The 14,988-nt window shown below is 47.4% G+C and overlaps 4 protein-coding genes across 5 annotated transcripts; 2 read left to right on the forward strand and 2 right to left on the reverse strand.

Annotated features, from left to right (window-relative positions):
- Positions 1-508: 508 nt before the first annotated feature.
- GL218_07137 (Lovastatin diketide synthase LovF) lies at positions 509-8,568 on the forward strand (the record flags this gene model as incomplete). Of its 2 annotated transcripts, none has more annotated exons than XM_033583881.1 (9): positions 509-706; positions 766-852; positions 912-969; positions 1,022-1,355; positions 1,421-1,943; positions 1,999-2,587; positions 2,635-5,004; positions 5,128-7,110; positions 7,865-8,568. In XM_033583881.1, the coding sequence occupies 9 exons, from the start codon at positions 509-511 to the stop codon at positions 8,566-8,568; spliced, it is 6,846 nt and encodes a 2,281-aa protein (XP_033432940.1). The 2 variants fall into 2 exon arrangements, with proteins under 2 accessions (XP_033432940.1, XP_033432939.1); XM_033583882.1 differs by having other exon boundaries at positions 2,011-2,587.
- Positions 8,569-9,663: 1,095 nt separating this feature from the next.
- Positions 9,664-10,598, reverse strand: GL218_07138 (Protein TOXD; the record flags this gene model as incomplete). The annotated part of the gene is made up of 2 exons (XM_033583883.1): positions 9,664-10,109; positions 10,169-10,598. The coding sequence occupies 2 exons, from the start codon at positions 10,596-10,598 to the stop codon at positions 9,664-9,666; spliced, it is 876 nt and encodes a 291-aa protein (XP_033432932.1).
- A 340-nt stretch (positions 10,599-10,938) lies between these two features.
- Positions 10,939-12,297, forward strand: GL218_07139 (uncharacterized protein; the record flags this gene model as incomplete). Its single annotated transcript, XM_033583884.1, has 1 exon — positions 10,939-12,297. The coding sequence occupies one exon, from the start codon at positions 10,939-10,941 to the stop codon at positions 12,295-12,297; it is 1,359 nt and encodes a 452-aa protein (XP_033432931.1).
- Positions 12,298-12,491: 194 nt separating this feature from the next.
- Positions 12,492-13,899, reverse strand: GL218_07140 (Salicylate hydroxylase; the record flags this gene model as incomplete). The annotated part of the gene is made up of 2 exons (XM_033583885.1): positions 12,492-13,315; positions 13,380-13,899. The coding sequence occupies 2 exons, from the start codon at positions 13,897-13,899 to the stop codon at positions 12,492-12,494; spliced, it is 1,344 nt and encodes a 447-aa protein (XP_033433225.1).
- Between the last annotated feature and the right edge of the window lie 1,089 nt (positions 13,900-14,988).

Here is a 14,988-nt window from a genome sequence, read left to right on the forward strand (position 1 = left end):
GTCGTGTTATGAACATGAATCGGTCGTATTCGGAGTGGAAATAACATTTACGAGGGGCTTTGCTAAGGTAATTCCGGTGACCACTCGGGAGCTCATTCCGATGTGTCCTGGCGTTGAATTCGGAGAAAGGATGAAAATTAAATACTTTCAAAATTCAATTATTCATATATTCAATAAATGAATTAATATGTGAAAAGAAATATTTATATCTAATATTGGAAGCAGAAGTCTTTTATGATGTGTTAAATAAAATAAATACCTATCTATATAAGATATATTTATATATACCTAGGAGGTAGGTAGGCAGTTAAATAAAAAGTTTTGAGTTTTAGTTAACATTTTAGTAAACAGATTTAGTAACTCCGAGTTTGATTATATATCGAGGTCGTCTATGGATGATTTTGAACTTGTTAATTTCAGGTATCTTTTAAGAAAGTGGATAGCTATTGGAAGCATAAAGCCGTTAACTTGGTATTTTCTTTGGATTTAAACACCGTTGATTGGTAAAATGTCCGTTCATATGGAGAACCCTTCAACCCATTCTGTTGCCATTGTTGGCATGGCCTGCAAGTTTCCTGGAGACGCTACTAGTCCTTCCAAGCTCTGGGATCTCTGTACCGGTGGTCAAGATGCTTGGTCAGAGATTCCAAAGGACCGGTTTGACGTGAGATCGCTGTACGATGCGGACTCGGAGAGGATTGGCAGAGTAGGCCGCCCCTGCTTAGATTAACGAGATATTGAGAAGTATGCTGATTTGTGTTCAAGAGCCACGCAATTGGTGGTTACTTTTTGAAAGAGGACGTGGCTAGATTTGATGCTGGATTTTTCAATTTTCCAGCAGATGTAGCAAGTGTAAGAACATACAAATTAAACGTCTTTCGGAATTTGGACTCCAGACTAAATAATCCCAGTCTATGGATCCCCAGTTAAGAATGCTACTCGAATCGGTGTATGAAGGGACAGAAGATGGTTAGTACCATACACAACTTGTATCTCCTATCGCTGACCCAGAAAAAATCAGCTGGTATCCCACTGGAGAAGCTTGCCGGCTCAAATACGTCTGTATTTATTGGATGCTACGCTAAGGACTACCAAGATATTCAGACACGAGACCCCGAATCAATGCCAACACCATTCGTGACAACCAACTTTATGACCATGCTCGCGAATCGCGTCTCTCACTTTTATGATTTGAAAGGGGCTAGTATGACGATTGATACCGGCTGCTCAGGTGGCTTAGTAGCATTACATCAAGGATGTCAGGCCATCCGTTCGGGCGAGTCTGATATGTCAATTATTGGGGCGTCCAGCTTGATACTGAGCCAAGACATGTTTATCAGCCTATCTTCCGTTGGGTATTCTCATATCTCTTCATATTCTCGTTTCTTGATAATTACATCAGTAACTAATCGATTTGAAGGCTTCTTGGTCCCGATGGCAAATGTTATGCATGGGATGCGCGAGCTCAAGGATACGGCAGAGGGGAAGGTGTCGCTGTACTGGTTCTTAAATCTGTAGATGCCGCGGTAAGGGACGGGGATCGTATTCACGCAATGATTCGAGGAAGTGGTTTGAATCAAGACGGAAAGACATCTACGATAACATCACCATCTTTGGAGGCTCAAGTTAAACTAATTAACACTTGCTACAGTAATGCCGGACTGGACCTTTCGGAAATAGGTTACGTAGAAGCTCATATGACAGGAACAAAAGTAGGAGATTATATCGAGGCCAAGGCCCTTGCTACAACATTTGGGGAAAATACAACTGGTGGTCCGATTTTGGTTGGTTCCATCAAAACCAATATAGGACACACGGAGCCTGTTAGTGGCCTCGCGGCAGTCATCAAGACCGCACTCTCCCTAAAGCACGGTCAAATCGCGCCCAATATGAACTACGAAGAGAAGAATCCAATGATAAAACTAGAAGAGTGGAACTTAAAGGTGAGTTAGATATATAAACTACCAGGTATACAGGTCTCTATGGACGCTAATTAAGGGGAATAACAAGGTCCCAACTGAGCTTACCCCATGGCCCCAGGAGAAGCCATTCCGGGCGTCGATCAACAATTTTGGATATGGTGGTAGCAATTCTCACGTTATTTTAGAGCGTGCGCCAAATGTGCAGTCTGGAACGAATAAAGTCAATGGGCATACTACTTGCCGGGACGACGCACACAGTTCTAGCGCCCATCGGGTTTATCTTCTTAGTGCTAAGGACGCAAACTCTTGCCAGCAAATGGCAAAAAACCTAGCCGCTTTCCTCCACCAATCCAGCCAGGGGGGGTACAGCTTATCTCTTAGTAGCCTGGCATACACCCTGGCTGAACGACGCTCGCGACTCCCTTGGATGATAGCAGTTCGGGCCAGCAACTTAGAGGAACTAACGGTACAACTAGAGCATTCATCAGCGAAAACACCGTTGCATTCTACGAGGCGCCCACGTCTGGGATTTGTTTTTAACGGCCAGGGTGCTCAATGGTATGCGATGGGCCGAGAGCTTATTACAGCCTATCCCGTCTTCGACGCCGCGATTCACGAGGCAGACCAAATCCTAAAAGACTATGGAGCAACGTGGTCTCTATACGGTACTTTGATCCTAAACTATTAAGGAAAAAAGGCTAATTATTTGCAGATGAACTGATGCGCGATGAACACTCAACTCGTGTGGGAGATATAAACCTTTCTCAACCCATAAGCGTTGCTCTCCAGTTATGCATAGTCGACCTTTTGAAGTCATGGGGAATAATTCCTTCAATTGTTACTAGTCATTCAAGCGGCGAGATTGCGGCTGCATATGCGGTAAACGCATTAACAGCCAGGGAAGCTCTCGGTATAGTCTACTTCCGCGGTGAACTTGCCCTCAAGTATCACAAGATATCGCCTGTCATCGGTGGTATGCTCGCTGCTGGAGTCGGCCCGGATCAGGCTGACCAGTATATTAAGAATACCACAAGCGGTCGTGTAGTGGTCGCATGTATTAACAGTCAGGAGAGCGTCACACTTTCAGGGGACGAACCAGCTATCAACGAGGTCGCGTCGCAACTAGAAAAAGATGGAAAATTCTCCAGGAAATTAAAGGTCCCTCTTGCGTATCACTCTCACCACATGCTGCCAATGGCTCAGGATTATATAGAGGCTTGTCGTGATATTGTCCCTGGATACAGAGGGTGGGATAAGGATGTTGTATTTGCGTCACCGGTAACGGGCAATATCGTCTCCCCTGACATCCTGACACCAGAGCACTGGGCTCGTAACCTTACTAATCCTGTCCGCTTCAGCGAAGCATTTGAAAGCATATGTCAATCTGACGCAAATGTGGACATGGTAGTGGAGGTGGGAGCACACAGTACCCTCGCGGGTCCTATTAGGCAAATTCTCAACGGTAGAAAGATAGCATATGCGGCTTGTCTAAAGAGAAATATTGACGCCGTTGAGACTATGCAGAGTCTCGTTTGCGAGCTATTAGCACGGGGTTATCCAGTGGACCTAAGCGCAGTAAACGAACCGTTAAGCGAGGCAACACCGGCTTTTATAGCAGACCTACCTACATATCCATGGAACCACAGCACGCGATACTGGGTAGAACCGAGGATCAATAAGGATACTCGTTATAAGAAGTTCCCTCCACATGAGCTTCTTGGTCTTCCTATTTCTGGTAGCACTGAACCAATAGCCCCCTGGAGGAACTTTTTACGCTTATCGGACCTCCCGTGGCTCATTGATCACCAGGTCGACTCTAAGGTTATTTTCCCTGCCGCCGGCTACATTTCAATGGCCATTGAGGCTGCCCGTCTCCTCAAAGATGTCGGTTCGAACATTCAGGGATTCCGGCTAAGGGATGTCGATATCGTAAATGCTTTAACGATTCCAGAATCCTCGAGTGGGATCGAAGTGCATACGCATCTTCGGCCGTGCAGCGAGAAGGAGATGGACCATATAGGCTGGTACGAGTTTGTGATAAGCTCTATAGACAATGACACTCTAATCAAGAATTGTTCCGGATTCGTCTCTGTTGAGATGGATAATTCTAATAGGTCATCACTCTTTCGTGATACAGAAAGCCCTCGAGAAGATTCATTCTTCGCTTCTAGCGCGAACAAGCGAGACGTCGACGCAGAGTCAGTATATGCTACTATGCGACAGATGGGCCTCCATCATGGGCCAGCCTTTAAGAATTTGTTCGGTGGTGTCGCTGCGGGCGGGAAGGCAATCTTAGGTTTATCTATTCCAGCGGTAGCCTCTGAAACCTTTGACTACATCATTCACCCTACAACACTAGACACCATTATCCAAGCTACATATGGCGGCTTACAAAAGAGGCTCTATCAGGGGTCTATGGTACTCCCTAGATCAATGGATTCGATGTACGTACCTTACAGCTTAGAAAGACAAGCTGGCAGCAAACTCAAAGTCTATACCGAGTTACGTGAGTCAGGTAAACGTGGCTTTACGTCGAACGTCGTGGTTTCGAACGCTGGGAGTAACAGTGACGCCTCGTCAATCTCGTTTCTTCGAATCAAAGATTTCCACTGTCAAGCTATCCCCATGAATTTTGACGACACCACACAAGACCAACAATACCCACTTTGCTCTAAGAGCCATTGGGAAATCGATGTATCATACCAGATCCCCGCCGCTATCAAAGACATTATGAAAATCTTCTTGAACGATACGGAGGCAGATTCCGAGAAGAAACTCCTTCGGGCATCGTACTACTTCATATACGACGCTGTAGCTCAGCTCAAAGGAGACGAGAAAAAAAGCTGGGCCTGGCATCATAAAGTATTTTACAATTGGATGGAGCAAGTGGTCGTACTTGGTACTAGTGGTACCTTGAGTCCCGGTTGTAAAGCGTGGTCAAGAGCCTCGAATGGAATGAAGCAAATGCTAAACGATGAACTCGATGCTGGGGATGCATCTGGAAAGCTTGTGGTGCGGGTTGGCCGCGCTCTCACTAGGATCATTCGAGGAGAGATTATGCCACTCGAGCTCATGCTAGAAGGTGACCTATTAAACCGATACTATATGGAACTTCCTCGGCTTAAGTTTCGTACATACAAACAGTTAAAGGAACTCGTAGGACGAATCGCTATCAAGAACCCAGGGGCTAACGTTCTTGAGATAGGAGCAGGCACAGGAGGAACTACGCAACCAGTTCTAGAAGCTTTTAGTCCCCATGGAGATGGCTCCGGATCTCTTCTTGGCCATTACACATTCACCGACGTTTCAGCTGGGTTTTTTGAGGCCGCCCAGAAGAAGTTGGCGGGGTGGACAAGCATGATGGATTTCATAAAACTTGACATCGAAACAGACCCAGCTACCCAGTCAATCACTGGTACCTACGACATTATTGTTGCCTCCATGGTCCTCCATGCAACTAAGAGCATGCACAAGACGCTTTCGCACGTTCGTCAACTCCTTAAACCAAGAGGAAAGCTCCTTCTAATCGAAGCCACACAAGATCGACTTGATACACAACTGATATTCGGGCTACTCCCGGGATGGTGGCTTAGCGAGGAGTCATTCCGAAGAAACAGTCCAAACATGTCGTTACAGACTTGGGATGGCCTGTTGAAGGATTCCGGCTTTTCAGGCATTGACTTTGAGATTGGAGACTGCGAAGAGAACCAGTTCAAGAGCAATAGTATCATTCTGACTACTGCCGTGGCGACGCCGTCTTACCCATTGAGAATTTCTATCGTGAACATCGCGCCATATTCTCAAAAATGGGTAAAGCAGCTTGCCGAGACGATACAGCAACGGACTGGCATTTCACCTTCCGTGGAGAACTTGGGAGAGGTGAAGTCGATTCAAGATAAGGTCTGCATTCTCACGGCTGAAATGGATGCACCTTTCCTCGAAAAGGCCGACGCCGCTTCTTTCGGGATGATACAGAATCTAGTTGTCAACAGTCGAGGAGTACTCTGGCTAAGCTGTGGCAGCATGATTGACCCCCAAGTGCCTCAATTTGCTCAAACTCAAGGTTTGTTGCGGACCTTGCGCCAAGAGCACTCGAACAATCGATACGTCCAGCTCGATTTTGAGCAAAGCACTATCCCGTGGACCGAAGATAAGATAGATTTCGTCCTCCATGTCTTTCAGCAGACCTTTGACTATAATAAGGAGAGTGGCAGTATCGATTGGGAGTATGCAGTAAAGGATTCTAATCTTTACGTTCCCAGGGTCTACGCGGATCAGAAAGGGGGCGGTAATAATACTGACCAAATCCCCCAGCCGCAACTGTTTTATCAACCAGGTCGTAAATTCGTTTTGGAACCGTCCAGTACAGGTTTATTAAGTGATGCGAGTTTTATGGATGAAGTGCTATACGATGACTTACCTGACGGGATGGTAGAAATTAAAACAAGAGCGTTTGGACTAAATTCCCGAAATATTATGAGTGTGTTGGGTAAACTACCTCATGATGCGGTTGTTGCCCATGACTGCGCCGGTATTGTTACAAGATTGGGGCAGCATACGGAGCAGAGCGACCTGAAGGTTGGCGATAGGGTTTGCGGAATTGTCTCCGGACATCTTGCCAGTTCAAGCCTGGCGCATTGGAGCAGCGTTTCGAAGCTTCCTGAAGACCTCTCTTGGGAAGAAGGAGCCGCAATTCCAATTGCCTATGCTACCGCTTATCACTCTCTCGTACGCATTGCTGGTCTGGCTAGAGGCGAGACCGTTTTGATCCATGCAGCCGCTGGAGGAGTCGGCCAGGCAGCCATCATTATCGCCCAGCATATCGGAGCTGACGTGTTCGTAACCTGCAGCACAGAAGCAAAGAGAGATATGCTGGTTGAGAATTACGGCCTCAGTGTTGAACGCGTTTATTCAAGCAGGGATATTAGTTTTGCACCAGGTATCATGACAGCTACCGGCGGCAGGGGCGTTGATGTCATTCTTAACTCCCTCTCTGGGCCTTTGCTGAAGGAAACGTGGAGCTGCATTGCCCCCTTTGGTCGATTCGTCGAAATTGGCAAATCCGATATCGAGGCGGCGAGGCGACTAGACATAACCCCTTTTGGTCGCTGTGCAACGTATGTTGGGTTTGACATCGCCCTACTAAACGAGTACGATCATTTACGTACTCGTGAAGCTCTGGTCGAGGGTATGCGTATCGGTCACGCAAGGGTAAGATTAGGAAAGGGTCCGGTATATCCAATTGAACGATATTCGATCTCCGAGTTGGAGAGGGCCGTGAAGCGGATGCAGAGTGGGCGTCATGTCGGCAAGCTCGTAGTTATTCTGCATGATCAAGACAAGGTAAACGTGAGTTTTCCCCGATATATCATCGTCCTCTAATTCTAAATCTTCCTGTTAACAATAAAATAGGTCGTTATTCGGCCACGCTCGATTTCACTTACAAATGCAAATGCTACATACATGATAGCTGGTGGCTTGGGCGGCCTCGGTCGTTCTATTGCTTTGTGGATGATAGAAAAGGGCGCCAAAAACATCCTTCTTGTATCAAGGACTGCCGAGTCACACCCAAGTGCAAAGGAGCTCATACAAAAAGGCTTAAAGGGGGGCTGCAATGTCCACGTGAAGAATTGCGACGTGTCGGATGAGAAGGCTCTTTTAGAGCTTCTCAGATATTGCTCTTCTATCTCTTTACCGCCAATAAAAGGTGTCGTAAATGGAGCTATGGTTCTGGATGTAAGTTTCAGTTGCTTCCCCTATGTCTAGCATACCATGATCGGCCACGCTAATAAAAAGTCATTTTAAGGATACAATTATGGAACGTATGGAATTCGAACAATGGCAACATGTAATACAAAGCAGGGTCCAAAGCAGCATCAACATACATAACAATCTACCTAACCTATCGTTCTTTGTCCTATTATCTTCGCTAACCGGCGTAGTTGGACACACATCACAGGCCAACTATGCTGCCGGAAATAGCTTCCAGGACGCCTTAGCACGATATCGGACGCGGGATGGCCTGCTTTCCGTGAGCCTTGATCTCAGTGCCGTCACCGACGTCGGCTACGTTGCCGACGAGAATACCGCGACAGGAAAAAACTCTGCGGGTGCCCGAATCGAGGCTCTCGGCTCTGTCTCGCTCAATATAGATGCCATACTACGCATCCTCGAGGCTGTAGTTCTCGGACCTGAGCGCATTCAGCCAGATGATTCCCAAGTCATCATCGGTTTAAGAACATGGGATCAGTTACCAGAGGACTGTCCTGTCCGACAAGATCCTCGCTTCGGTACACTACGGCTAGCTAGTCCTCGCGGGGCGGTGAGAGCCGATTCCACGACGGTCGAAGAAGCAGCCAACCCGACTAATATGATGGCACGAGCCCTCGACGCACCTACCGAGAAGACAAAGCTTGTTGCGGCCGCGGTAGCAACACGACTAGCTACTATCTTCGGCGTACCGGTCGAAGAAGTAGATCTCACCGCGTCTATGACTACGCACGGGGTTGACTCTCTAGTTTCAGTTCAGCTACGAAACTGGCTCACGATAGCAGCTAAGGCTAAAGTGTCCATCTTCGAGATCACGCAGAGTAAGTCGTTGCTGGATTTCGCGGAGCTCGTACTAGCAAGGAGTCAAGCTGTCTGAGGTGCTTCGAACAAGGAATTATGTTAAATCTAGCTATATAACATAATATAGATAAGACTTAAAATTACTTTTTTCCAAAATAGAGGTAATATTCTGTTGCGTTGCTAGAAACATGATCTCTCAAGGGGGGCGACAAGTAAACTACATAAGCCATAAATTTGCTGAAGCCTTAGGTAGGTACCTAGGTAGTTTAAACAAAGGGTAGCCATTATTACCTGTTACCCAAAAGGGGATAAAACGAGGTTATCGTGACCCATGTTGGCGGTCTATGAATGGGATAGGGTAGGTAATCATCGGGTATTGCTCGGCGAACCCCTTAGGTTACAACCTTTACATGTACCTGTCTAGGTACTTAGGTACGGAATACATAGTAGAACTTTGAGCAGGGACCTCTAATCCCTTAGGTAAGCCAACTAAACGGGCATCATCCAGTTCGCGACGCTTCCACTATAGACTCTCCATCTTCACCATTAGCACATGCCAGACAACAAGCTGCTATTCACCCATCATTACCTACCTAGGTTAGGTAGGTAGGTAGGTAATCAATATCTAGTAATCACATAGTATGCATAATCCGGTGATCATTTATCAATTAGTCGGAATTATTACCGGAGTTGTCGGACGATTCTATCATCTCTAACGTTGCCAGTTGCCGAAGCTAACGATATAAGCCCGGCTATAAGCCAACATCCACACCTCGGTGGGTTACACATCTTTTCGGCATCACACCGAGCCAACATCGATATGTATGAGCACAATTAGAGGCAACAAGCTTAGGTAATTATTCACTCCCACTTCTCCGACACGCCTTGTAGGAACTACTAATGGTTTCCGATTCTATACACAAGCTTGCCTACGCCAACCTGGCCGCTTCTGAGCTTGGACAAACCATTCGGTATTCCAGTCAACCCCCCTTCGCAGCTATGTACCAGAGGCCCCAGTCGGAGTCGGTCTTGTCGCAATAATTCGGCCGTCATTTTCCATAAATCGCCTGCATATGAAAGATCGACCGTATTCGTCGGTCGAAGCTTACCCGTAAGATGAGTCGTGTCACCGAAAGCTTAGTAGAGATTAGAGATGCTCCGATCCGATAGATTATACGAGGAACTCACCAGTGTATCCCGATGTCCAACCATACTGTATGTCCTGCCTGGGGAACTTATCACCTACAGGTAAGCTTGCAGTGTATACAGCTACACCAGACTTTGATGTGAGAGCATCGGCGCATATCTGCAGGCTAGAACCCTCCGACACGCAGTCGAATGCATAACAAAGATCATTGTTCGTAGCCGTGCGTATCTCTGCAGCGCAAGCTTCGCTATCGTGGTAGTCAAACGCCTCATGAGCGCCCAGAGCTTTGACCAGCTGGAAATTACGAGGCGAGCAAGTTGTTAGAACCCGCCACCCCGAAAGGCGCGCATACTGCAGCCCGAACATCCCAGACGCAGTGGCACCACCATAGATGAGTATAGTAGGAGCATTCGAATCGGGAGGCTCGAAATGCAACGTGGGAAGCGGAAGCTTCAGTGTATGGTACAATGCTATTGTGTTGGTAAGCGGCTTTGTTACACATGCTATATCCGAAGCAATAATATCATACCTTGACAGACGAAATTGGTACCGACCGGAATTGTCGCTGCTTCCAAATCGCTAACGTGGTCTGGTACGGGCAGAGACAGTGTGCCTTTGAGCAGCGCATACTCACCGAAAGCGCCACTAGTAGGATCTTCTTCCTTCATGCCGTAGCAGAGTCCGGCTACCCGATCACCCGGCTTGTAATCCTGGCCGATATCCTCGCCACATGCAAATACACGACCAGCAACATCACAGCCGACGGTACGTGGTACCTTTCCATCAAAGATGGTCACTCGCTTCCAGTCGGTGGGGTTGAGCGCAACGCTAAAGACTTTGATCAATAGGTAGCCAGGGCGTAGAGTAGGTACAGGCGCCGCCGAATCAATGAAGAGGTCATTGGGCCCCCGCACCTTGACGGCCTGCATGTTTTCGGGGTAAGTAAGTGTGTCGTGCATTTTGAAGTGATTCAGATCTATCAAAACCTCAACTATCTTTTCGAGATGCATGCCAGCATTGTTATAGGCAGCGATGGGATTAATGAGTTGAGTTAAGGCGAGGCCTCATTTACTGCCCGTAATGCTACTCCGGGTTCCGATGCTTGGTATCGTGACATTTACTCAAGCAGGAAGTCCACGGGAACTATCCACCTTTGTACCTACCAAAGTAGACTCCTGGTTAGTGGCTAGGAGGCATCGATCATAGTGTTTATTATTTGTGAAATATTCCAGGCCCTTATGGGTTCTTCAACAATTCTACAACTCAATCTATAACTCAACTTTAGCCCTTCTGTTCATAATGGCTTGGATTGAGACACAGACCGGATCCTGGCAGCGGCCGATTGGCGAAAATGAAGCGATGATCAAGATGATTGGTGATGGGGGTCGACAGCTAGGAAAAGACGTATGGTCTATTTCGGTAACGGCTAGCCTTACAACTCATGTTGAACTAAATCAACTGTCCAAAGCACTTCGTGATGGGTGGAAAACACTACGCTTTCGCCACCCTTCCATTGCTAGCACATCTAATGACGAGACCCTCAATTATCTTACGCCTACTATTCTCGACCTCGAGGAGTGGGTAGACGAGACCTTCGTCACTGTAGAAGAGAATGTTACTCTAGACGATATTATCGCCTCCCTTACTCCCAAACGCTTTCCTACACTCTATTTTATGAGGAAAGATGTCGCTGTCCTTCTCCACCTGTCACATTGGCGTACCGACGGAATTGGCGCATTTCACATCCTAAATGCATACCTAGAGGCATCCGCTGAGGCCTTACAAGAAGAACCACCCAAGTTACCATGGGGTGAGGAAGTTATCCGTCTAGTGCCCAGTGTCGAAGAAGCTTTAAGCTTACCACGGACGCCATCTCTTGACATTGAGCGCGCAGTGAAGAAGTACCTGGATACCCTGGCGAATAACATAGGAGCACTGGGGACGCCGTATAAATCGGGAGTGGGCCTTGTCCCCAAGGCTACGAGGAGTGCGCTCCTCCCACTTTCGGCAGACGAGACAGCAAATTTAGAAGCTAGATGCCGCCAGCTCGGTATCGAGCTACACGCTGCTCTCCATGCCGCAGTAACAGCAACCGCATACACTATCTCAACTTCAACAACAAATCACAAACACCACACCAGTACCATGCGTCAGAGTCTTCGACCACACCTACCAGCACCATATGATGGAGTAGCAGGAGCGGCAGGTCTTTACACCGCAGGGTACATGGCCAAAGTGCCTGCGACGCAATCATGGCTAGAAAATGCGAGACAGTATCATGCTGAGTACGTCAAGGGTGCTACAGCCGACCTTCTCTGTTCTCGCCGGCAGTACGCCCTGATCATGCGAAACAATTTGAAAAAGGCGTCTATACCTGACCCTCCCCCAAGTGGCTTAGACTTCTCGTACATACCAAACGCTTTCGGTCTAGTAAAAAGCGTATATGGAGACGCGACTACGTCGTTCGTCGTACACGATATTGGGATTGGAATCGACGTGGTCTCTCGCCACCTGTATGTTTTTGCATGGGTCTTCAACGGTCGACTTACGCTTCGACTAGTATACAATGAGGCGTTTTACGATGCAACCTTTGCCAAGGGTATTCTAGTCCTAGTCAAGGAGCATTTAGTCTCAAATTTAGTTTCAGTTACTCCATAGTTAATTAAATACCAGTATTCTATGATGTTGGAGTATCGTATGCTGCCAGAGAATCCACTGCAGCCTTAACTTCTAAACTTACCCCTTTTCTTATTCAACTAGTTATACGTAGGGAGTATTCTAGAATTAATTCAGGATTGCTATTAAATACCAAGGACCATACATCAAGCACAAGATTATCAAGGTCCTTCTTTCTAACCATCTAGACAATTCTGTACGAGTTTCTGATACGCCGATTTAGCGTCCCTTATCATGCCGTCAATATCAAAGTACCAGATCTTGTGCGCGCGCCACTCTATGTCTTTCAAGCATAATTCCGGATCGTCCCCGCAGTCTGGATTTGCCCACTCGTAGGTCTTGCAAACCTGGCGGGAGCTCCTTACAAGCCACTGGGCACGCTCGCGTCGCGCAGCATCATATGCCCGGAACGATGCGGAAAGAACAGCCTCCTTACTCGCTCCTCCGGCTTTCAGCGTCGTAATAGCTTCTTGTATAACTGTGCCGAGGGCCAGAGCATCCTCTACGCCAAAGCCCGCGCCGGCACCGTGATGCGGAGAAGTCGCATGCGCAGCATCACCAGCAATGCAGATACAACCTTTCGAGAAAGTTGGTGCCGGGTGATCGTAGGTGTCGAATATCGCCCACTTGTCGAGTGAGTCGTCTAGGAGTCCCGCGATAGTCCTCACGGCAGGTCCCCAGCCCTCAAAATACCTTACCACCTCCTCTCTCGTAGCCGGTGCCGTCAACTTCTCGTGAGGCCATTCGCCCTCATCGTCGGCAAAGGCTACTACGTTCATAAGAGTATGCTGGGCCACGGGGAAGTTCAGGATGTGGCCCTTAGGTCCCATGTGCATACATTGATTGAGCGCCTTTTCCTCACCCAAAGCCGCGAGTGCCTTATCCATCTGTATCAGACCTCGGTAGGCGACTTGATGGGCGTAGCTTGGGTACGAGGCGGGATTGTCTTCCCCAAAAAGGAGCTGGCGCACTCGAGACTTGATGCCATCGCAGCCAATTACTTATAATGCCAGAATATGATTAGTAGGCTTCATTTTACGGTTCTGAAGGATATTTCTACCTACCTGCGTCCGCTGTTGCGCTTGTTCCGTCCACAAAGTTCAACGTGATTCCTAACCCACCATCTCCAACGGTATAAGTGTGCAACCGCTTCTGGAACTTGACGACGTCCGGAGGCAGATGCTTCACCAATTCATCAAGGAAATGGGCCCGGTGGCAGCCGTCGAAGCCCGTGTTCCCAGCATATAGCTGGAAGAGCTGCTTTTCGCTCATGTCATTTTGATCGTCGCTCTCGCAGTGGAAGCCGTCAACGTAGTTATAATAAGGAATAACATTCTTGGTTGATACGGCCCTCATAGCAGCCAATATCTTTGGATCCAGCAATTCCATGCATCTCTGGGCATTGGTAGTGAAAGCGAGACCAGCACCGATTTCTCGAAGACTTCGTGCCTGCTCGTACAGTTCGACATTGATACCACGTTTTAACAGGCCTAGAGCGGTCACAACACCCACAATGCCACCTCCGATGATGGCAATCTTTATATTATCACCATTATTGGTACTTGGGACTGCTCTACTCTCCATTTCCGGTTAGATCTTAGTAGCTTCTTGGTATATAGTAGTAGTTTCAGCGGCCGTTCACCCTTGGTGTCCAATCGCTCACATATTAATATCAAGTACCGATAGGATCTATCTATATTAAGTAGACCCGGAGCCAGATCGTGCACAAAGCCGATTTGACACGGAGTCGTCGGCGCCAGGCTCGGACTTTTACGCCATAAGCCAGGTCATACGACGCGTCTGACTTGTGTCACACGGCAATAAGAAACAAGAGAGAAGTAGGAATCACCGGGGGGTTTCCCAAGGATTACGCATATCCAGGCCGGTCGGATTTATTTACCGTACTCCTAAGGCCCGCGATATGCGATTCAACATACTCCAAGTCTGGACATCATCTGTTTATTTGTTTTTTTTTTCCTTTTCTTTTTACCATATATTGCGTTGACGCCAAGAGCTCTGCCTACTTTCAGGGCTGCCCCTCAACTATTCCTCCGTCTTTTATCTCTAGTAATTGAATATCGACTCCATAATTCTAAACATCAACGTTTGCTCTTATAGTGTTTTATGGAAAAGATCAATTACCCAAGCTAAATAATCGTGCAAACTCGACCTTATGCAAGTCAGGTCAAGTATATTAAAAATGAGGCTTACCTGGCCGGATCGTGGGACTGACCTGGGAACATGTCCAGCCACGTCAGCCACATAAATTTCTTACTCCAAATCCGCTACTACCCACCACTCAAAAGTACCTATATATGTAGGTTAGGTAGGTATACACTCATATCTACCTATTGCTACTCAAATAAGAATATTTGAATTATTAACAACAATTCTTCGCAGGATTCCGCTTATCTCGTGAAATGTCAAAGTATAATTATTTCGAAGAGACCTTAGAAGTAAGAGAAAGGCGCATTGGCTTACATAGTACACATAGTACCGGTTCCGGATCTATGATCCGCACCAGCAAGCTAGGGGGTACAGGGAGACCCAAGCAAGGTAGGCACGTCCAGAAGCATTCAGGAGCGTGTTCGTGATGATACATTGAGCTACGGGGTCTTAGCATCCTAAGACTCTAGTTAAGACTCTAGTAAATGATTGAGTTGATTTCAGACC

This window comes from Daldinia childiae, assembly GCF_008694065.1.
Source record: "Daldinia childiae strain JS-1345 chromosome Unknown Scaffold8, whole genome shotgun sequence".
In the NCBI taxonomy this organism is placed as follows: domain Eukaryota; kingdom Fungi; phylum Ascomycota; class Sordariomycetes; order Xylariales; family Hypoxylaceae; genus Daldinia; species Daldinia childiae.